The sequence below is a fragment of the Equus quagga genome, chromosome 1 (genome assembly GCF_021613505.1).
Source record: "Equus quagga isolate Etosha38 chromosome 1, UCLA_HA_Equagga_1.0, whole genome shotgun sequence".
Classification (NCBI taxonomy): Eukaryota; Metazoa; Chordata; class Mammalia; order Perissodactyla; family Equidae; genus Equus; species Equus quagga.
Window position 1 is genome coordinate 58913653 of NC_060267.1, and position 22146 is coordinate 58935798.

The following is a 22146-nucleotide window of genomic DNA, read 5'->3' on the forward strand; positions in this document are numbered from 1 at the left end:
ATGAATGCATCTACTTCACTCCCTCTGGCACTTCCCTAGTTCAAGCCATCATCAGGTCGGTGCAGTAGCCTCCTGACCAGCCTCCCTCACACCAGTCCTCTTACCCTGCCAACTGTTGGTCATACTGTACAGAGCACTGTTGTCTTTCTAAAATGACAAATTTGATCCTGTCTCTCTTCTTCTTAAGAGCTGTAATAGCTCTGTATTACCCTCCAGATAATTCCAATTTCCTAATATTACTAAATTCCTAAACATTACTTAGACTATTTTGATCTTTTATAACCCTAGTCTCTCACTCAGATATGCTAGAACTGTTTTCAGTTCACTGAATGTGCCTTTGCATATATAATCTCCTTTTCCTGGAACATTTCCCGCCTCCCTTTCTTGGTACTTATGCCTAGCAAAACCTGCCTATTCTCAGTAATTGTTCTGTTGGCTAGTGAGATGTTTTAGTGCATTTTTGGGCTGGGGAAGGAAGCTTGCTTGACTAAACTGGTATCATGTCTCTTATAATGGTACCAGGCTGAAGTGAGACTAGAGAACTGGTCAGTCAGAGAGCATAACTGTTGTTATTTTCATGAGTTAGGGATGGACCCAATGCATGGGATCAGATAATTTGTTAGATTTATTCAGTCAATAAATATTTATTGAGCTTACCATGTACAAGAAAACTGCTGTGCAGTACTGTGGAGCATTCAAGGATGAGGCAGTGTCCTGTACAGAGAGCCTTCTTTGGGCCCAGAGTTTCATTGAGAAACATCATTATCACTTGCCTGGAGCAATCTAGATTGATAGACATGTTCTGAAGTTGTATGTGATCATTTTTCAGTTTTCTTTTAAAAGAAACAACATAGTTACCCTCTAGCAGTTGCTATGGCAACCGTGCTATAGCCTGGGATAATTTTCTTCTAAACCTCCTCTCCCCCATGGCTGGAAAGATAAATAAATTACTAAAATTTAAAAAATGGCACACTAAACCAACATATCCTTTCTGAGGGGTGAGAAGAAGAGACATAGGTGGCAGAAAGAGGGTAAGTACATAGGAGGAAAATTGACTCTCAGTGCATAATTAAAATGAACAGCCTGTGACTAATTAGTAGTCCCATATCCCCAGGATTGGGAGTTAGCTCAGGTGATGAAACCAGCCTGCATTGGCATCTGTTCAAACCGGCCTGCATTGGAATCTGTTCGATGCTTACAGAATTTTGAGTCTTATGGCAAACTTTCAAGGGAGCCACACCCTCAGAACTGAGGGCACTCTAACCCAGATGTTGACAATCCTTTACTAGACATTAGGATGTCAGAGTATGCTGATCTTTCTGCCACCTCTTTATTAGGAACCTATAAGGCAAGCAAAAACCTGGCAATGTGACAAAACAACAAGAAATGCTGTTGCTCCCATGTTCCGGAGACCTGTGCTAAGCACTTTACCTGCATTTCCCCTTATAACTCTTATAGTAACCAGCGAGACTCCTACTATCATTATTCTCATATTACAGTTGAAGAAACATCTATAATAACTTTTTCAAGATCATATAGCTAGGATGTGGCAAAGCCAGCAGAACTTAGCTGTGACTTCAATGCCCATATTCTTAACTATGAAGCTTAATTGCTCCTTGTTGCTTGAGAAAAAGGCCTATTTTTAGTGATTTCTTTGTCACATTAGTTGCCTCAAATTCAGTTTGGGTGTGGGATAGGATTTAAATTGAATTAATATTGAATTTTTTATTTTGAAAAATGAGTAGAAAATGTTTTCGGTTTTCCTCTGTCATTCAAAGCTTCTGTGATTTAATGGATTTTATTAAAAATTTATAGGCAGTTCAGAAAAAAATGGCTATCTCTGAGCATCCAACAAGCTACAGTGTTTTATTACATATTGGAAGATTGGAGATTAATGCCATTCTTTGGCCTTTTAGCTTTCAATAGAGAGCAGCAAAATTGGACATCATTGCTTTCAGACAAGGACATCACTCTTTCCCAGTATGTCGGGTCTGAGCTTCTCGTGGATATACTGTGGTAGCCTCAGGTTTGAACACAGAGATGAGGAAGGGTTTCTTAGAGGCAGGTCGAACTTTTCTCATTTTGAATAAGGAAAGGTATATCATCTCTGAAATGGTGTTCTTTTGAGAGAGACCTAGGCCAGAAGCAGGTTTAAAAGAGTATGGGAGCAGTAGTTTTTTGTTATTCTCTATGTAGAGAATAGCAGAGAGCAAAAGTACTTTGTAGATTTGTCTGATGCTTGGAAGAAGGGAGATGCTCTCTACATGTTATGTAAAATTAGTGGAATACAAGTAGGGTAGACTCAAGTAAGGTAAGGTATATAATAATTGGTGGGATGGGGAAATGACTTGAAATTTTCCTGAAATTGTCTCTGTCACTCTTCTTTGCTACCACCTGTGGTTTTCTTAGGTCACTGGACCTATTTGCGCTGGGGAGAGCAGCAGAGTACGTAAGAATTTGAATTCCTTATAATTTTCTTGATCTTACCCATTAACATAGTCCCTCTGAACTATGAAGCTGGATATTCATGCATACGACTGTATATAATTCCATTCCCCTTGCCTCCCCTAGTTAATCTCAGGAGATAGTACCTGTGGTGGAATGTTATATCCTTTCAGTCTAGTTTCTTGAAGACTTTGTGTGTGTGTGTGTGTGTGTGTGTGTGTGTGTGAGATAAGTGTCAAACCAAAGTCCCAGTTATAATCCTGATAGGATCTCCTGATTTTTCTTCCCCACAGACAAGTAGTACCATCAGCCCCCTAGCGTAGAAAACCCTCTCCTTTGGTCTCTTGGCTAAGGAGTGCAATGACTAGAAGGACAAAGTTTCATTCTGGGAGAGGTCATTGGTTTTGTGAAGTGAATGAGAGGCTCAGGTCATGGTTTGATTTCCTGGAAGCAGCCCAGCTAGGCCAGAGGCCAACTTAGTTCTAGAGCTTGAAGAATAGGCAGCCAGTTCTTTCGAGAAAGATACGCAGCGCTAGGCTGACATTGCTGGCTGTGTTACCTATCTGATGGGGTTTGGTTGAGTCCCAGCGATTAGGTATCCAGTAGCTACTAAGAGGGGCCAAATTTTGTCCTTTCACTGGAATTTCTCAAGGAGCATGTACTTGTGGTTTGAATCCTGAGTATTTCCACTACGGAATTGCTCAAAGGCGGCCTCAGAGAGCTCAGATAACTTTAAGGTTTTCATGTAGAAGAAAGTAACCAAGCCATGGAAAACAAGGTTTGAATTCTCTTTCCTTTTTTCTCCAGCTGATAACGTTATGCCTGTACTCTGGATTTAGAGTCAGGGACTCAGTCCAGGAGCACCATGTAGCAGAGAGCCTCATTGCTCAATATTCCATCCCGTTTGGTTTGAGTGCCTCCTCTGTCCCAGGGGCCTGTCTTTGCCCAGGATTAGGTTACTTTCCCCAGACTGTTTCTTCACCTTTGTTTTCTATCATTCCCTTCCATGTCATTTTATGTACCTGCCAAATGAGCTACAAAATCTTTCTTGAAAATATATGTAGTCTTTCCCACCATTCGGCTTTTCCTCATGGCTTTGCTTTTATCCAGATTCTAGAAGTTATTTCCCCTCCCCCTCCAATCTTCACCTGTTGAAAACCCACCAGTCTTTCAAAGTCATCCCCTCCATAAAGCTTTCCCTGCTCACCCTAACAGGAAGTGACCTTATCTTCGACTCATAGAGCATTTGGTTTGTACTCTTCTTAGGATAGTTACTTCCTTGTATTTGTATTTGTATCCATATTTTCTCTCCCATTTTAGACTGATTTTATACTTTGAATCTTCTGTATTGTTTATCCTTGCACTTGTAGGCACTCAATAAACATTTGAAAGAGTAAATTTTCCCAGCCTTTTAATTTTCCAGGGACTTTTCAACTTTTGCCCTCAGACTAGCTCACAAGCCCACCTTAGGCTGAGTAACCAAACGTGCACTCAGCTTCTCTCTCAGTGAAGCCAGGAGTTTTCTGTTGTAGCCTAAATGGTGCGGTTGGGTAGAACCAGTAAGAGATCATCATTGCCACAATAAAAGCACAATTCTTTCATTCACATTTTCTCCTTAACCTCCCTTTTTAGTTTTTAATCAGCCTCCTTAGTGCCAGGAGATTTACTTTCTAAGGAAATTGGGGGTAGTGTAGGGAGAGAAGCCCAGGCCTTTGCCCTTTGCCTGTGTCTTTGTCTCATCTCACTTCCTTGTATGTCCTTTTTCCTGTCCCCTCCTACTTTTCATATTCTCTTTTCTTCTACTCCCATCCTCTTCTTTCCATAGACACTTTGTTTCTTTTTTTTTTTTTTTTAAAGATTTTATTTTTTTCCTTTTTCTCCCCAAAGCCCCCCGGTACATAGTTGTATCTTCTTCACTGTGGGTCCTTTTAGTTGTGGCATGTGGGACGCTGCCTCAGCATGGCTTGATGAGCAGTGCCGTGTCCGTGCCCAGGGTTCGAACCAACAAAACACTGGGCCGTCTGCAGCGGAGTGCGCGAACTTAACCACTCGGCCACCGGGCCAGCCCCGACACTTTGTTTCTTAATATTTGCCCTTTCTTTCTTTCTTTTTTTTTTTTTTTAAAGATTTTTTTTATTTTTAAAATTTTCCCTTCTTCTCTCCAAAGCCCCCCAGTACATAGTTGTATATTTTAGTTGTGGGTCCTTCTAGTTGTAGCACATGGGACGCCGCCTCAGCCTGGCCTGATGAGCGGTGCCATGTCTGTACCCAGGATCCGAACTGGTGAAACCCTGGGCCGCCGAAGCACAGTGTGCGCACTTAACCACTCGGCCACGGAGCTGGCCCCTGCCCTTTATTTTTTTAGTATAGGAATGTTGTCAGCCTTTAAGAAAGTTTTGGAGTATTCCTCACTTTAGCCTAGCAAAATAAAAAAGCAGAGTGTTATTTAGGAGTAATAGGTCAGATGCAGTGAGAAACTAAGGGTCCATCTGTGTAGTTTCTAGCTCTGGATCATGGGTTCCTAACTCTGGCTGAGCTGCGCTTTTGGCCTCATAATCAATAGGATTGTCTATCTCTGCTCCGTCATTGGAGACTCAGTCTTGGTTTTCTTGCTTATGTGCTAATACTTCTCCTGTTGGAATTTAAGTAGACGTCTAGCTTGTTTCCTTGTTGCCTCTGTCTCCTCATCTGTATGCATGAATAATCCAGCACTGACTTCTTCACACTTACTCCTTCTGTGGGTTCAGAAAGAATGAAGTCTGAAAGGCGTACTGGCTTTTGTCCCTTGATCCTTTGTTTCTAGTTTTCAGAACAACAAATGCATCAAAGTCTAAAACCAGTGCCTCCAAAGTCTCTTTTTCCTAATGTGTGATCAGAATGCTTTGTAAGCAGAGTGCTTTGCCTTCCCTGTTGTTTGACTAATATTGTTCCTCACCATTTGAAGGTTAGCCTCTTTCTCAACTGGGTTTTTCCCCTGGAGTTCTTGATCACTCTCCTCTTCTTTCCTTATGTTCACATGTTGCCTTAAAGTCAAATGTTGTTAGATCTCCTCCTTACGCCTTTCCCTAACCTCATGTTGTTGCTGTAAACTCAAATGGGAAAAGCTCGTAAGATCTTCTTACCCCTACTCCCAGCTGTGCCCAGAAGTATTGTCTAGAATCCAACGTTCAAATTTTCTTCCTTGATTGTAAAACCCACGTTTGTGCCCCCGTCTTTTTTAGTGGAATTATTAGCTACAGGCCATCTAACGTAGAAGCCAAAGGGTCATTTCCCTGTTACCTTCCATTTGTCCCCAGGTTTTATCCTTTCTGTCTGGATTATTTTCTTCTAATTCATTAATGTTTTCTGTCTCCACTGCATGGATGCAATTTCTTAACTCCTCCATGGGCAGTTGTAAAAGCCTCATCTTACGGTCTTCAGGAGGCTTCCACTGCCCACACCACTACCAAGATTTTAAAAATTACCAATATGAGAAGTCTGTCAACTGCTAAAAGTATCTCCATTTTAGGATGGTGAATGTTCCTTTTCCTCATTGTGAGCCAAATGGAACTTGGCAAGAAAGAACATATGGGACCTTGTTAATTATACACATATGCGGATGGTATCAGAAATGGCTTCTTGATAAAATAAACTACAAAGCGCTCTTAGGCTGAGCTCCCTTTCCAAGCACGGTGTTGGATATTTTTATTATTGCTTGGAGCAGGATTTGTAACTGTGGTCATTTTAGCTAACATCGAGGGGAAAAAACCTAGCCAGTCAGATGCGGGCCTGAAAAGCAGAAATAATTTTATAAAATTGTAGTCACTGCTGTTAGATGAACTTGTCTGCATTGTCAGCAAGATCCCATTGGCAGTGCCTATGTTTTCCTCTTCTCCTTCAGCCTAGGCTTTAGATGGGAAGTCTGAGTCCAGGGTGTAGGTGCTTGACAGGAATTAGAAAATTCCTGATAGAAAACCCCGATGTTGTAGCAAGACAGTAAGACTGCTGCTGCTCTCAGCTGCCTCTAGGGCTTTTGCCTTGACTCCTAAGCCTTGGTTCTGACCTTCCTGATTTCCTGGACCAGCTTCTGATGTTGGACCTGCCTATTTTGTTCAGCCATATATTTTTAAAGTGTGAAAACACCAAACCAACTTTAAACAAAAATTTCTCTTTTCTAAGATATGGAAAAACTATATTTCCCTCTTGCCCCATTTTGATAATAGTAGAGGCCCAGAAACCAGCCCTGGTGGTCTAGTGGTTAAGGTTCGTTGCCACCACAGCCTGAGTTTGTTTCCTGCTTAGTGAAGTACACCACCCATCTGTAGGTTGTCATACTTTGGCGGCTGTGTGTTGCTGTGATGCTGAAAGCTATGCCACCAATATTTCAAATACCAGCAGGGTCACCATGGTGGACATGTTTCAGAGGAGCTTCCAGACTAAGACAGACTAGGAAGAAGGACCTGACCAATCACTTCTGAAAAAATTGGCCGTGAAAACCCTATGAATAGCAGCAGAACGTTGTCTGATATAGCGCTGGAAGGTGAGAGGATGGCACAAAAAGACCAGACGGGGTTCCACTCTGCTGTCCACAAGATCGCTAGGAGTCAGAATCCATGTGAAGGCACTAACAACAGCAAAAGAGGACCAGAATCTGTCTATGAATGGCTGTGTGTGTGTATTGGACACACAGTACCTGTGAGAAGGCATGTAGGTGGAAGAAAACATTTGTGTGTAGTTAGAAAGTGGGAAGAGAAGCAGAGTTCCAGAGAGTTCTGCATTGGGAAGATGCAACTTGGAACTCCTCTGAGAATCAGCACTGAAATTAAATGAAGAGTCTTACCTCATTTGGTAAGGAGAGAGACCTGTGGGCATTGAGACAACTCTGCACATGGCTTTGAGGTTGCAGGGCTCATGTGCAGCTCAGCTTGCTCTTATTCTCAAGGTCCAGGCTTGTGGTTACCTAAGTTAGAAGCAGAAAAAAATCCTGAAGAACTAAATAAAGCTGGGGTGCTTTGATTGATTGTGCTTATTCCACAGCTTTTGAAGATCCTGACAGTGCCGTTGATGACCGAGATAGTGACTATCGCAGCGAGACCAGCAATAGCATCCCACCTCCTTATCATACAACTTCCCAGCCCAATGCTTCTGTGCACCAGTTCCCTGAGGCTGTGCGATTGCCACAGCAGCTGCTACTTCAGGGCAGTTCCCGGGACTCTTGCAATGACTCTATGCAAAGTTATGACCTCGATTATCCAGAACGGCGGGCCCTCAGGTATGTATGGAAACTAAGCGCTTCTTCTTCCTAACATGCAGTTTTCAGGATGCAACTGACAACATGTGGGTGCTCTAACCTGAGGTGATAGTGGAAGTATAGCAGTGTGATGGGGCGAGCTACAGCCATTTTGTGTAGATTCTCAGTCTTTTTTTTCTCTTTCACACATTCCTGTTTATATATTTCCATCAGTAATATTTCTCTTTATGGTCAATGATTCTCAGCTGGTGATAGCATGCCCATTTGGGGTGGATGGCTGAGAAAGATCTACTCAATTCTCTGCCCAGCCCAGTGATTTTGATACATCTTTCACCAAGATTAAAAAAGAAAATCATGGATGTTAAATGTTTGGATAATCCTTCCTACCTGAATATTTCCCTGGAAACTTCAGAAGAAAACCAGTGTGATCTCTCCATAGCAGATTCAGTACTTTTGCTGGAACTTTTTACAAATTTTGTTTTATTGATTTCTTAAGTGTATAAAAGATTTACGTGGTTCAAAAAACCTAAAGGTAGGGGCCAACTCCATGGCCGAGTGGTTAAGTTCCGTGCTCCGCTTTGGTGGCCCAGGGTTTCGCTGGTTTGGATCCTGGGTGTGGATATGGCACCGCTCTTTAGGCCACACTGAGGCAGCGTCCCACATGCCACAACTAGAAGGACCCACAACTAAAATATACAACTATGTACTGGGGAGATTTGGCGAGAGAAAGCAGAAAATAAAAAAGAAGATTGGCAATAGTTGTTAACTCAAATGCCAATCTTTTAAAAAAAAAAAAAAGATAAAGAACCTCCCGCTCAACACCTGTTGTCCTCCGCCCCGTCCCCATCCAGTCTCCTAGTTCTCACCACACTTATTTCTTATGTATCCTTCTATACGAGATTGTCATATATTTATGAGTATAAAAGCAAATTCATACATATATACTACTCCCCCTTCCCCCAACTTTAAAAAAAGATTTATACTTAAAATTTAGAGAAATAATACAAGGAACACCCATATTCCAGTAGATTAGAAGTGTAAAAATAAACAGCTTCATTCACTGCAGCCGTGGCTACCTAGTGGTTTAATTTGGAACTCTAAAAGGTTCTTACAGGCTGGAGTTAGTTTAGTTCGAGTTTTTGAGGATATTGGAGAGTAATGAAACTACATATAAAAAAATTTGTGTTAAATTGGATTTCCTCACTCAGTCAAATGGCCTTCTGCCTAATGAGTCCAGAATAACTAGAAATTTATGTAAATTGTATAAAAATGTGTAATTTGAGGTTGGACAATAGAATTGGACTTTGTTAGATATTATGTAGTCAGAGTATCTCGAGTATTGAGAGGGATCAAAAGAATACTGGTCTCACTCTTAAAAGATTTATAGTGACAAAGTGAGCACTTTGATCTTGTTTCTGTTTCTTAAATAAATGCTACTGGATGTTAGATCTGTAAAAGAACACACTGAGTTTGCAAACTCCTTGTCTGCATGCCGTCTCTATACTCCCTGCTGGACACGGGAGGTAGGCAGTCTGTAACCTAACAAAGTTCAGCTGTCTTCTGTACTCATTGATAAGTCAGATGTGTAACTTCTGCTGTTATAATCAGTATAGGAAGAGATTTTCATTTCACTGTGGTCCTCAGTGCGTATAGCCTTTAGATTTCTTTTAGAAGAACAAATTATAATGCTTTATTCTTTTTTTCATTAAAAAAAAATTTTTTTCTTCTTCTCCCCAAAGCCTCTCAGTACATAGTGGCGTATTCTAGTTGTGGGTGCTTCTAATTGTGGCGTGTGGGACACCGCCTTAGCATGTCCTGATGAGCAGTGCCATGTCCGCAACCAGGATCCAAATCGGCCAAACCCTGAGCTGCCGAAGCGCAGTGTGTGAGCTTAACCACTCAGCCGTGGGGCTGGCCCCTATAATGCTTTAAAAAATTTGTCCTTTTTTGGTACTGTAACAATATTTGACTTCTAAGATAGTCAAAGATTATATTCATTTTGTATATATATTGTTTTCTCCTTAAAAATATGTTTGATCATATTCTTGGCTATACTGCCTCAAATATAACTTTCAGCAAGTTAACAGCTTGGCTTCTTTCCAGACCCAAATTCATCAGCAAATTTAGGTTTCTTGAAATTCCTTGACATATTTTCGTGGAATGCTTAACAGTTCTAAACTTTGGCTTTGCAAATTCATTCTAAATATTGATGAAACATGTTCATTTTGTTTGTTTTCTTTCTTAGAAAATAAAAAGCTCATGGTAGCAAGTGAAGTATTTTAAAGTTGTTATAGCTTTTTCTGATGTAGAAAAGCTATTTGACTACATTGCTATAATATTGATTTAAGAACGTGAATTTTCTTACATTTTTTCTGCCTGAATGGTTTTTATCAAATCGACGATTTTACTAATTTTAATTTTCCCATTGAACAAGCACTAAATCTTTCAATTTATTTCTTTTCCCTGTTTTTCCTTTATTCTTTGCCTTCTGTTCCTCCAATTTTATCCCTTTACATCAGACAAGGCTTGCAGGCTAAAAATGACAAAATTAGGATTATTTCAGCTTTCTCTGGTGTTGACTATGAAGAGCAAGAAGATACAGATGAGGAAATAGAGGGGAAAATATCACAAGAGTTCCTAGAAAACAGTAACATAAAAGAAGCAGAGGTAAAAGAAATTAGAACTCTTTCAAAAACTGATAAATGTTACAGCCAACAGGTACAACCAAAGTACAAGAATTGGAAAAAGATACCGTTTCAGAGCCAGGAAGCAGAATTCTCTACTGCCTTTAAGTTTGAAAAATCTATTAACTCCAGATATCCTCAGAAATATGATACAATAGATAGGCGAAGGAAAAAGAAACCTAGTCATTTTGAAGACAATGAAAGAAGACAGTATGCTGATAGATCAGGAAGTAAGACTAGCTTCAAAAGTACATATCTTAACACTGAAAATTGTAACCGTTGCCACATTGAAAAGAAGAAACAAATTTACCCAGTTTTGCATCCCTACAAAGATGGATTTGTGGTCAAGAGTGGCCTGTGGACCACTAAGTTGGAAAGTCATGATTATGATCTTCCAAGTTGTTTAAAGAACTGTGAAAAGTCATCTCGCTTAAATCATCATGTTACCAATTTCACTCCCTTAGATGTTCTTGAAGATTCTACTAGCAGTACTTCTGATGAACTTCTGGATTCCCCCATTTCTGATAAGCAGGAAGGTGTACTATCACCAACATGTCATCCTTCCAGTGTCCATCATTTTGGAGGTTTTCCTGAAGAATATTGTGTAGCGAATCCAGCAATCCCATTACAAAGGATGAATTGTGATGCAAACATACTTGGAGATCTGTCTGGGTGCCCCGTGGAAGAGATGACCCCTTCCTCTATTGAGGAACCCAAGGAGGACTATAGAGATACAATGGATGAGCTTCAGTATTTGGTAGAAACAGTGTCAGAATATTTAGCAGAGAAGGAAGAGGAGATTAATAGATTTGGTTACCTTTCAAAAACTGAAAAAACACTTAAACACAATAGTACTGTTGATAATGCAGAACAGAAAATGGCTGGGGATCAACTACCACCTTTAACCATTATCAAGAATGACAAAGACAAGGCCATCTCTTTCCCTGAGCTGAATGAAGTGAAATGTGCTGTTGGTTCTTTGTTCAGTTCGCTCTCAGAAAAGGTAGGTTCAGGCACAAGGCATCTAACAACCTCTGTGGAAAAGCCGGTTTATTTAGTTCCAGAGAAAACAGAAACTCTTAATCAAGTAGAGACAGTTAATTCGGGATCTAGACCCAGAGCCAAGTCACTATTGGAGAAGGATCTTCCTATGCAATCTCCTTTATCCTCTCAAACAGTTGATAGTAAGGATTTTAGCAGCCATGACAAAACCCCTGAAAATGAGCACACAGGCAGTAAAACTGCAAGTTTCTCTTTTCAGGATGCAACAGAAACTGTTGGACGGGATTCGACTTCACAGAGTCAGGTTTCAGTTATCAAGTCTGTTTTTAGCATGCTAAATCCATTAAAGATCTTTTTGGAAAAGGATGAAACCAAAAAAGATGATGACCAGAACAAGCCAACAAGAAAGGAAAGCTTTGTTGCATGTGGTTTGGAGTCAAATCAAAGGGAAGACACCCTTTCCATTCACAGTAGCATCGTCTCTTTAGATATGACTGATGGAGAAAGTACAGGCTGGTCCCAAATACCCACAAATGAGGATCTGTTGTCTTCCCAAGAGGCCAGTGAACCTTCAAACTTAGCTAATTCTGTGAATAAGAAAGATGATGTTGAGAGTCTGTTGGGAGGAAAAGCCTGTATAGATATGTCTGTCTTACCAGATCAACCAAAAATTTGTCCCAAAGATAGTCAAGGACATCCTTGTATAGCTAGCAATAAAACTGCAAATAAAGAGGCTTCTTCAAAGCCATCAGAGGGGGACAGAGTTACTAGTGATGATGATTTCCTTGAGCCACTCAGAAAGTCCTTCAGCCAGTTTGTGCTCACTTCCCCTGAGACCTATTCAAAGGAAACTTTATCAGAATGTATGAAAATTCACCAGTTGGAGGAAGATGGTTGGGAAAGTGCCCCTAAGAAAGAGGGGCATTCCTTTTCCTTGAGTGGAAAACTACATATTCCATTTTTCAGAGTTCTTAGTCATTCTGAAAAGCAGCAGAAAGGAAGAGAGAAAGAAAGAGAGAAAGGAAGCATTTTTCCTTTGTTTAAATTTCCCTTTACTGACAGAAATATCACTGTCAATGACCAGAGTTCTTATGACTCAGCAATAACCACTGATGAAGAGATCCAAAGAAACTGCCATGAAAATGTCAAACTTAGTTCAATAAGATCTAGTTCAGTTCCAAATATTCATAATAATCTAGGGAAATTTGGTGATACAGAGACATTTAAAAAGAATGACCAAATAAATTGTTCTGAAGATGCCACACTTAATAAAATAAAGTCTGATTCAGTTCCAAATATTAACAATGATCTTGGGAAATTTGGGAATGTAGAGGAATTAAATTCGAGTGACCACACAGCGGTAGAGAACCGTGAAAGAGATACCTTAGCCATCCCTGGGGTTGTGTCCAAAGAGTGTATACCTTCAGACTCTTCAGGAGAAAGTGAGACTCTTAAACAAGTGACATCCTTAACAGTATCAGACTCTTCACCAGCATTTACTTCTACCATTTCAGAATCCACCTTGGTTAATGAAATTAGTGAAGACAAACTAGCAGATAAAGCTTCTAAGAAAAGAACCCAGGGAGGCTTCCTTTCTGGCCTGTTTAACAGCTTTTCTTCTCTTGAAAACTTGTCTAATCAACAAGAACTAAATTTGAAAAATGATGACTCTCATCACAAGAATAATACCCCAAGCTTACTCTCTGGAATATTTAACTGGATATCCAATAGCAGTATGACTGATTGTAAACCACATGAAGCAAAGTCCATGTCTTTAGATGGCATAAAGAATTTGAATGGAAATAAGCATTTATCCTTGAGTGAGATCCCTGTTACTTCATGTGTGACTTCTGAGAACCAGAGGAACCATGCTGAAAAACAAGAAACTTCTGGCTTCAGAAAAAGCTTCTTATCTTTACCTAAAGAAAACATACCATTATCTGATGCTTGGATTGATAATCATCATTGTCCTCTTACATGGAAAACCCAGCAAAGTGAAAAGAGTTGTCCCTCTTCTGAGAACAGTGTACTTCATTGTGCTCCAAGCACTCAGCAGGACCTCTTGGAGAAATCTTTGGCTAAGAGGCAGACATCACACCATGTTCTTCACGTAAAACTATGTGAAAATTCACATGAGTTAAATCCATCTATACTAAATACTAACAATCTTAATAAATCAAACAACTATCAGGCTTTTGAAGAGATGAACAATCCTTTTTGTTATGAATGGGACTCTGATATAAAAGATTTTTCTAAAAATTCCAGAAGACTTGAGCCAGTTTATTATATGTTGAATCAAAATACATTTCCTTCTGCTGATGGTTTCTTATGTCCTGACTCAGAAAACCCAGCAATAAATTTTTGCCAAAAAGATCAAAATGCAAATATCTTGGAGTGGAGAACAAATCCAACCAGTGTCATTTGGTGTGACTTACCATATGAATCGTTCAACCAGTTAGCATTTAATGAAGATTACTTATTAAGAGCTGATATGTGGGCAGCTAGCTCATTATATGGAAATTCTTGTCATCTTCCAATTAATGAGACTAAGAATTCACTAGAAGAATCGCCTATTGACTTAAGTTGTTCTTCTGGTGATGAGAAGACTGCATGCCCCGGAGTTGATCAAGAATCATTAAGAATGGATGAAAACTTTGTTTTTTCAAATACCAGGAATGTTTATGAATACCAGGAATGGTTGTCATGTCTTGAAAATGGAGTGTGGTGGCCATCAGAGGATGGAGATTATGGATATTACATGTTTCATGATGGTCAATATATCTATTCTCTCCTCACTGATTCTACTGGGCAGTATGCATATTTATTTATACCTGATTGTTCTTATCAAGAGTATTTGAATTATGATTTACAGACAAATGATCTATTAAATATCATGTTGGATGACAGCATTATTTCTGCCTGTAGTTTTAAATTACTTGACAAGGAAGATGAATTATTGTGGTATGTTGAAGAGGAACCAGTTGATGACCCTCTTGATTTATCTGTAGTTTTGCCAAGAAGCGAGGGATCAATGTATCTAAATTTAAAAACCTTTCCACAAGTACTTGAAGAGTCAAGTTATGGCCAAAGGGATCAGCCATTAGATTTTTCAGGGTATAATCCTCAACAGTTTAAAGGAGATTTTGGATCTTTTGAAGAAAGGCTCTGTGGTTCTGAAGCCTTAGAATATACATTGGATCTCAGAAATCAGCCCCAAACTATTGGTGATCGTATCTTAAATAAAAATCAAATTATAGAGGGAGATAAGACCCAGACTTTAGCTAAGGACTCATTAGTTCACCTTTCCGGTTTCCATTGGCTTCAGTCTTCTTCTGAAGAAGCTGGCTTTTTAGTTCATCTTGAAAATATGACTGACAGCTCACAGCAAACAGAAGAGATGTCATCATCGAACAAAGTGACTAGGTTATTTTCTGCTTTGGGTGCTTCAGTTGGAAGTGATTTGAATTTTGATAAGAATGAATCCTTAGAGTCTCTGTCCATGCAGAAAATGGATCAGCAGTTAAACTTAGCAGAGTTCACAAATGATGGTCTTCAGTCATTCATCTTGAGTAAGCAATTAGAGAGTAACTCCCAAAATGAGGAAGAAAATCTTTTCAAGAAGGATTCAGTGAGACAAATAGTATCCAATGTTCAGCGACCAGAATTTACTAAAAATATGAAGCAAGAATTCCCTTTGAATGAAAGCATTCATGTGAAAAAACAAAGTTTGTTGAAATCTGTTTTCCAGGTAAGCCAAACAACTCCTCAAGCTAAATCAGGTATAGAAGATGATGAAATCATTACAATGGACTCTATTTCAGTTCCTCTTGCATCACAGTTTAGTAGGGATGAACACAAGAATTGTGAACTTGCCCAGGACCGGTCTTGCAAAGAGTCTGAGAGAACATTATTTAAAAGTGCATTGAAACTCTTTGTTCGGGGAGAAGACTCTTCAAGTGCAATAGCAAATGAAAAACAGGCATCTGGATTTTTGAACCTCTTTAAAACCCAGGAGAATAAAGAAGGATCACCAAACTTAGAAAAGAATGGTGATAAAAGTAGAAAGATATCATCTCAAGAAAATAATGAATCTTCTGGGGTTTCAAATTTTTTTGGTACCCTTGGAGATTTCTTTAAAACCAATATATCTTCTATGCAGACAACTGAAAATATGTCTGTTTGTTCAGTGACTACTAAGGATGAGGTCAAGTCAAGTCCTAATCCCACAAAGCTAACTAGCCAGGATCTTAGGAATTTTCCTGCTGCACCAATTTCCTCTAAAGGGAAGGTTCGAATTAGAAATCTGAACAAGCAGACTACTATTGATGACAGCGGGCTAAAGGAACCATTGTCTAGAGAGATCCAAGGTAGTAGTTTAACTGAAAAAGAGATACCCTCCAGTGACCACCTAATCCACCAGTTACCAAAACCATCTTTCTCAGCAAGTTGTCTCAAAGAGTCTTCCAGAGATTCTTCAGTAGAAACTAGTGGTGTGTCTACAGTGACAGGAGTTTCAAGAAGTAATAAAACGTCTTTTGATACTCTAAGCAGAAGAAATTCAAATGAACACAATCATTTTTCTGACAAAGACAGGAGTTTTTCAACTGCCACAACATCTCCATCCCAACCAGAGTTGCCCACCAAAAAGAGTATATTTTCTTTCCTGACTGGATCTGAAAAATCTGAGAACAGAGCCTCTACTACTCTACCAAGAACCAAATCTCAAGCAGAAGGGATATTCACACTTCCTTCCCTTTTTTCTACTACTACCTCAGGCAGGAAGAAGGATGCCTCTCATAATAGTTCTTTTAGTTTCTTCAGCTTGTCCTTTTTGGATGAACGACAGCAGACTTCTGGGGAAAAACATAGCCTTTCAACTGTTGCTCCAGTAACTTCTCAGCCCTGTAAGAAGCCAAGTGTTTTTGTGGACATGGTTGGTACAATGACTAGAGAAAGTTCCAATGTCAATAGAGATGGCATAGTCCAGGAAGTAGTTCATGAATGGCAAATGTCTCCTTGTGTTTCCATTAGCAATACCATTGAGGTTACCTCCCTTGCAGGTGAGCTCAATGTAGAGAAGGACTGTCATGGAAAACTAGATTCTAGTAATGGACCAGGGATATCTTTAGTAGATTTCCAGATGAATCAGTTGCAAAAAGACATTGTTCCTCACTCACCAGGATTTCAGGCACAGACTGAAACACTACTTACTGGTCCAGAGACCCTTGGGGTAGCTCCTCATGAAGAAGAGGCTTTCATACAGGAAGACTTGCCCAGTGGTTCCTTGGACAGGTCATTTTTACATGATAGCCATTTGACTGAAAAGCTCAACAATTTAGACACTTGTACTAACCACCGCCAAAATGAAAGATTTAGTAGTGACCAAGTGAACTTACCATTAGAAAAGGCCACTGATCAGGTCTTAACACAGAACCTGGACCCGGCCTCTTCCTCTGCAGAGCTAAGGAGTGCAGGGCACCTCCAGAGCCGAGATGCAAATAAAGAGGAAGACAAACCAGTGTTGGGTTCTTCAATGGAAATGCTTTCAGGGTTTGTGACCAAAGTGAAATCTTTCTCTGGGTGCTTAGTTGAACCTCCCAAAACATTCTCTGGACTTTTCTCCTCTCCTAAACCTCCAAAGAAAAACTCCTTTTTCTCTCTTTCTTCTGGTGCATCATCTCAGCCCCTCAAAGGTGAGCTATTTGGAATTTTCAAAAGTCCCAAACCAGAGACATACCAACAAGAATCATCTATCCCAGCTACTGCTAGGCTTCAAAATGATAGTCCCAGAGATGCTGTAAGATCACTAACTTCAGAAAATTTGTGGAGAGAAGCTGCCCCTGCAGCACTGAATTCAGAATCTGCTCTCAGTGACTGTAGAATGACTGTAGTTAGTGCAAAATCACACTCAGAGACCTTGATAGGTGATCCTAAACCAACAACTGAAATGGAAAACAATAATATTTCTGACAATATTCTAGAAATCCAAAGTTCTGAAACAATTGGGGCTGCATCTTCTCTCTCAGGGGACAATATGGGGCAAGAACTATTGTCTCTGAATGATGAAGGAGACATGGGGACGTTGCGGGGTACAGATACAGAGGCATCATTGGAAGCAGAGCATGTTTCATTGCCAGTACAGTTGCAACCAGATCCTACCTGGATTGCCAAAGAGCTTTCTCCTCTAATTCAGCCACCTCTTCCTCTTGAGCCAAAGCCAGTTAAGCAATCTGCATCCACAAACCAAGATTTCTTGGAGCTACAGGCAGCCAATTCACTAGAAACCAATACTACACCGTTCAATGAGGCAAGTGTCGGCCAGAGTGCCACACTAGAAACCCAAGGGGATCTTTCTCACCCTCTGCTGGAGGAACCTGTGCTTTGTGCCAAAGAAAGTTATGGGATACTTGATGCCCAGAAAGATCCACCTGCAGTCCCCCAGGAAACAGAGCAGCCAAGGCCTCGCTTTGAGATCCCCAGTATGACCAATTGGCCAAAGCTCCATTTCCCATCCTCTGCTACTGGCTGTGGGAAACCATTGAGCTCTTTTTTTTCTCCACCTTCCCGCTCTGGCAGTAGAGCAGCAGAAACTGGTTTAACGTCCAGTTTTAAGAAGATGTCAGTTCTATTTGAAGGAAGTAGTGAGGGGAAAGGGAGTATAGTAACAAGTGATCCAAAACTAAGATTTGGAAAGAAGCTGGATCTTTCATTCCCATGGCCAAAGGAAAACAAAGGGGGCCCTGAACAAATGCCTGCAGAATTCTCCTCTCCAGTTTTGGTTATCAGCAATGATCAGGACCTTAACTCCAGTGAGGCTGACAGAGCTTTGGAATCTTCTCAAATGTCTGAGGCCAGTGCTAAGTCAGCTAAGGTCTCTACTCAGCCCTCCAGGACCTCTGAGCTGCTAGCAGCCAAGCCAAGTTTATGTGCTCATGGGCTTTCAGTGCCTGGAGAAGTGGAAAACCAGCAGGAAATCTCAGCGTCTGGACAAGACTTGGGTACCAAAGGCAACCTCTCAGACCCCACCTGTCCTTCAGGGAGTCATGAGGAAGAGCACTGCACTGTCTCTGAGCTACTTCACCAGCCAGAAACACAAGAGGAGGAGGCAGTGCCTGCTAGCACTGACTCTGTTTCAAATGTACTGCAGCCAGTTACTCCGCATGGCATCAAGGAACCAGAGACCAGCAAAAGGCCTGTTTTCAACTAAAGCATCATAAATGATTTTAAGGAATTGACCATTTATGATGCAATGACTTAGTGGTAGATTAATCATAGCCTGCTTTTTATCATTACTGTGTCTTTCCTGGCACTTGAGCTTCATGTTAATTAGGGGCTAAGTAACAAGAAATAATGTGTGGGTGTTTTCGTCCTTTCCCTTTTCTATAGTGCCAAATGTAATTTATTTAGTGGAACAGGGAACTTTCTGCTTAAAAGCTGGGCCCTGAGATTTACTCACTCTGGTTTGCTCTGCCTCGTATAATGTGGTATGGAGAGGGGAGAGCAAGAAGAGGCTGCAAGGGGCTGAGTGGCCTAGGTTAACTGGAACCACATGATAGGCTAGGGTGCTTCCTTGGGCCTTTGGCACTTATATCTGTAATAGCTGAGAGAGACCTACTTTGCTTTGCTTTTCCAAGTCTTCTAAGACGCTTTCTTCAGTGGCAATGAGGGTATTAAGTAAAATACAAAGTGCGAGGGATGGCTCGGGGTGATCTATATTCTGTGTCCTATTCCACATGGATTTGCATAACTGCTTCCAGTCTCTGCCTTTAACTACCCTTGAGAATAAGTGCTTTGAGCAGTCTCATGGAGCTCAGGGCTATTGTTTGCTGTAGTTCTTTAGTCTGGAGCATTGTTCAGGATCTGTCTGCAAAGGATACTATTATTTTCCCTAAGAAGAAGCATCATACAGTGCAGTTTAAGAATGCTGCCTGGACCTCTGACCCAAACCTGTCCAAAAGCGCTGGTCAAGGGCTTTGGAGATTATGTGTGTGTATGCACGCATGTGTGTATGTGTGTTGGGAACTACTTAGAACAGTGACCTGGTACTTATCCTGCTGCTATGGGCTGAAGAATCAGGAATCAGCCTGAAAATACCAGGTAATTGGGAGGAACTATAAGGAAAATGTCACTGGAAAACAACAATGATTTATCTTCATTTGTCCAAGAGCAAACGTAAGCCTTTTAGTTAAAGGCTTGAGTCTGCGGCAGGAAAATTCCTTGTCCTTTGGCATGCAGCCGTTCCAGCAGGATACCAGAAGTAAAACGAGGGCCTCTGATTTGGGATGGAACTATCCAAATGGGCTGGGATAGATCTTGTAGGTCATCACCAAGTCCCTCTATCTTGAATAGGACTGAATCCCTTAAATTCAGTATATTGCTCAAGGGAGTAACTTCTGGATACTGCTCTTCTTTCTGGTTACGATTCGCTGGCACTTTCTCTGCTGCAGCTACTCTCTCTCAGAGTAGGGAATAAATTTCTTTTCTGGATATGGGAATTCAGGTGACTGAGAGAGGGTTGGGCTGACCTCTCTTCAGGTACAGAAATGCATTAATATGGCCCTGACCCAGATCCTGGAGTTGAACTTTGTCCACTTTATCCAAAACCAAGGCATATCCTAAGAGAAACTTAGTTACACATGGGCAAATTCATCTTTGGGACACTCCCTATGCTTCCAGGAATATTGTTGTAACATTCATGTCAATGAGACCATTGCCCTGAGGAATTTCTTGGTCCTAGCCTCCGTCTCCCAATTACCTCATTGTGTAGATACCCGAGAGATAATTGAAGGAACGTGCCCACTCTCCTTTCTCATCCTATGGAACAGGCATGCACATGTACACTTGTAGAGGAAGAAAAGGGGACCTCAATTTAACAAATAATAGGAAAAGGGAATAGAGTTCACCCATCCATTTTTACTTTGTGGAAATTAGAAAACTTAAATTACAGCCACTGCACGTTTGTTTAGGAGTCTGAGTAAAGAACTTAGGCATAAACATTAGGCTGTTTTAATAATCCTTAATCCTACTTACGAATATCACATTAAGATAAAGTATTCTGGGCCGGCCCTGTGGCCAAGTGGTCAAGTTCATGCGCCCTGCTTTGGTGGCCCAGGGTTTCGCTGGTTCGGATCCTGGGAGAAGGCATGGCACTGCTTGTCAGGCCACGTTGAGGTGGTGTCCCACATGCTACAACTAGAATGATGCACAACTAGAGTATACAACTATGTAATGGGGGGATTTGGGGAGAAACAGTAGAAAAAAAAAAACCCAAAAAACGAAAAAACAAAACAAGATAAAGTATTCTTCAAAGTGAACTGCAGGGTTGAGGTTAAGTGCTGTTGGAAGACCCAGTATGTTTTGTTTTTTTTTCCTGTTGTGGTTCTGCTGAATAGATTAGTTCTTCTAGATTGTGAAGTTTGGTCCTTTCTTCCCAGGAACCTCCTGTTTGTGATCCTTGCCACTGATATAATCATTATTTCCTCGATGTATCCATTACTTTTTCCCTAATCCCTAGTTTGCATTTATTTACTCATCCTTCTTCCTCTCATTCTCACAGCCCCACCAGCAGTAGTAGGTATGGCTCCTCCTGTAGCGTGAGTCAAGAAAGCTCTCAGCTGAGTGAGCTAGACCACTGTCATGAACAAGAAGATGACCATCGGGAGAGGGACTCAATTCATTCCTGCCACAGCTCTGGCAGCTTCTCCAGAGACGGCCAAGTGGGTTTTGGAGAACAAGAGAAAGCTTTGGAAGTGACAGGTGAAGAAGAAAAGGGGAGAGCACGTGAACTCAATGAGATAAAAGATGTCACAACCCATCCTCCCCCAGATCTGGTGCTACACAAAGACCACGTCCTAGGCCCCCAGGAGAGGTAGGTGATGGCTGCCTTGAGGAGCTCACATGGTTTCCTCAGTACTTGCCCTGAAGTATTGCTCAGCATAAGTGCTTTTCATTTGTTTCCCTATAGCTGGGTACGGTGGTGATCAGGATACTGAGGCTTAGCTCTGCACTGTTTCCTTTGTTTTTTGATGTAATTCCCAAGATATTTTGAGGCTCTCTGAGGAACACTTGGGTTCTTTGTAGATAGCTGCAGTGTACCAGGCTTTCTTGAGTCTGTCTGCTGTTCTTGGCTTACCAGTTGACCCTACATATGGCAGCCTCCTTTCATTCAAAGGAGCTACTTTGAGTGAAATAGGCTTCCCAGCCCTACTAATGTTTAAACTTCTTTTGTGAACATTTTTTTTCCCCCTGGCTGAGAAAACCAGGACAGACTTAAGAAAGAATTGGTTTAGAAGCCAGAGCTAACCCACCCTTCAGCCTCCCCAGGGCCTAGTAGTGTGTCTTACAATTGGTAGTTATAAGAAGAGAAATTTTAAACTTGTCCTTTTAACAGTCTTATAATAAAGCTTAGTACAGAGTTTGTGTACTGTTATTTAGTGAGCAAAATTGGTCAGTAGAGTTGCTGATAGGTTGGGACAGAGCAAGATTTCTCAGTCTTGGCACTAGTGACATTTTGGATCACATAACTGTTTGTTATGGGGACCTATTGTATACATTGTAGGATGTATAGTAGCATCCGTGGCCTCTACACACTAGATGCCAGTTGCAACCATCACCTGTGACAATCAAAAATGTCTTCAGATATTGTCAGATTTCCCCTGGAGAGAGCAGTGAATGCTGATTACCTGGTAAAAGTTAGAGAATGGTTGGTACATCTACCTCACCATTGACAATACAAACTTACTTTCTCTTCTTACTTGTTCCTGATTTTGAGCCGTCTCTGATGGT

The 22146-nt window shown here is 40.9% G+C and overlaps 1 protein-coding gene across 9 annotated transcripts in view; it reads left to right on the forward strand.

Moving 5' to 3' along the window:
* UNC13B (unc-13 homolog B) overlaps nucleotides 1–22146 on the forward strand; it is a 186961-nt gene that overhangs the window by 77709 nt on the left and 87106 nt on the right. For 5 of the 9 annotated variants that reach the window (XM_046677335.1, XM_046677343.1, XM_046677372.1 and 2 more), the window contains exons 8-10: nucleotides 2410–2445; nucleotides 7462–7696; nucleotides 20918–21229. In XM_046677335.1, the coding sequence (XP_046533291.1) occupies nucleotides 2410–2445; nucleotides 7462–7696; nucleotides 20918–21229 (583 nt within the window). The remainder of the gene's footprint in view (nucleotides 1–2409; nucleotides 2446–7461; nucleotides 7697–20917; nucleotides 21230–22146) is intronic. The other 4 variants (XM_046677351.1, XM_046677361.1, XM_046677390.1 and 1 more) reach the window with 1 other exon arrangement.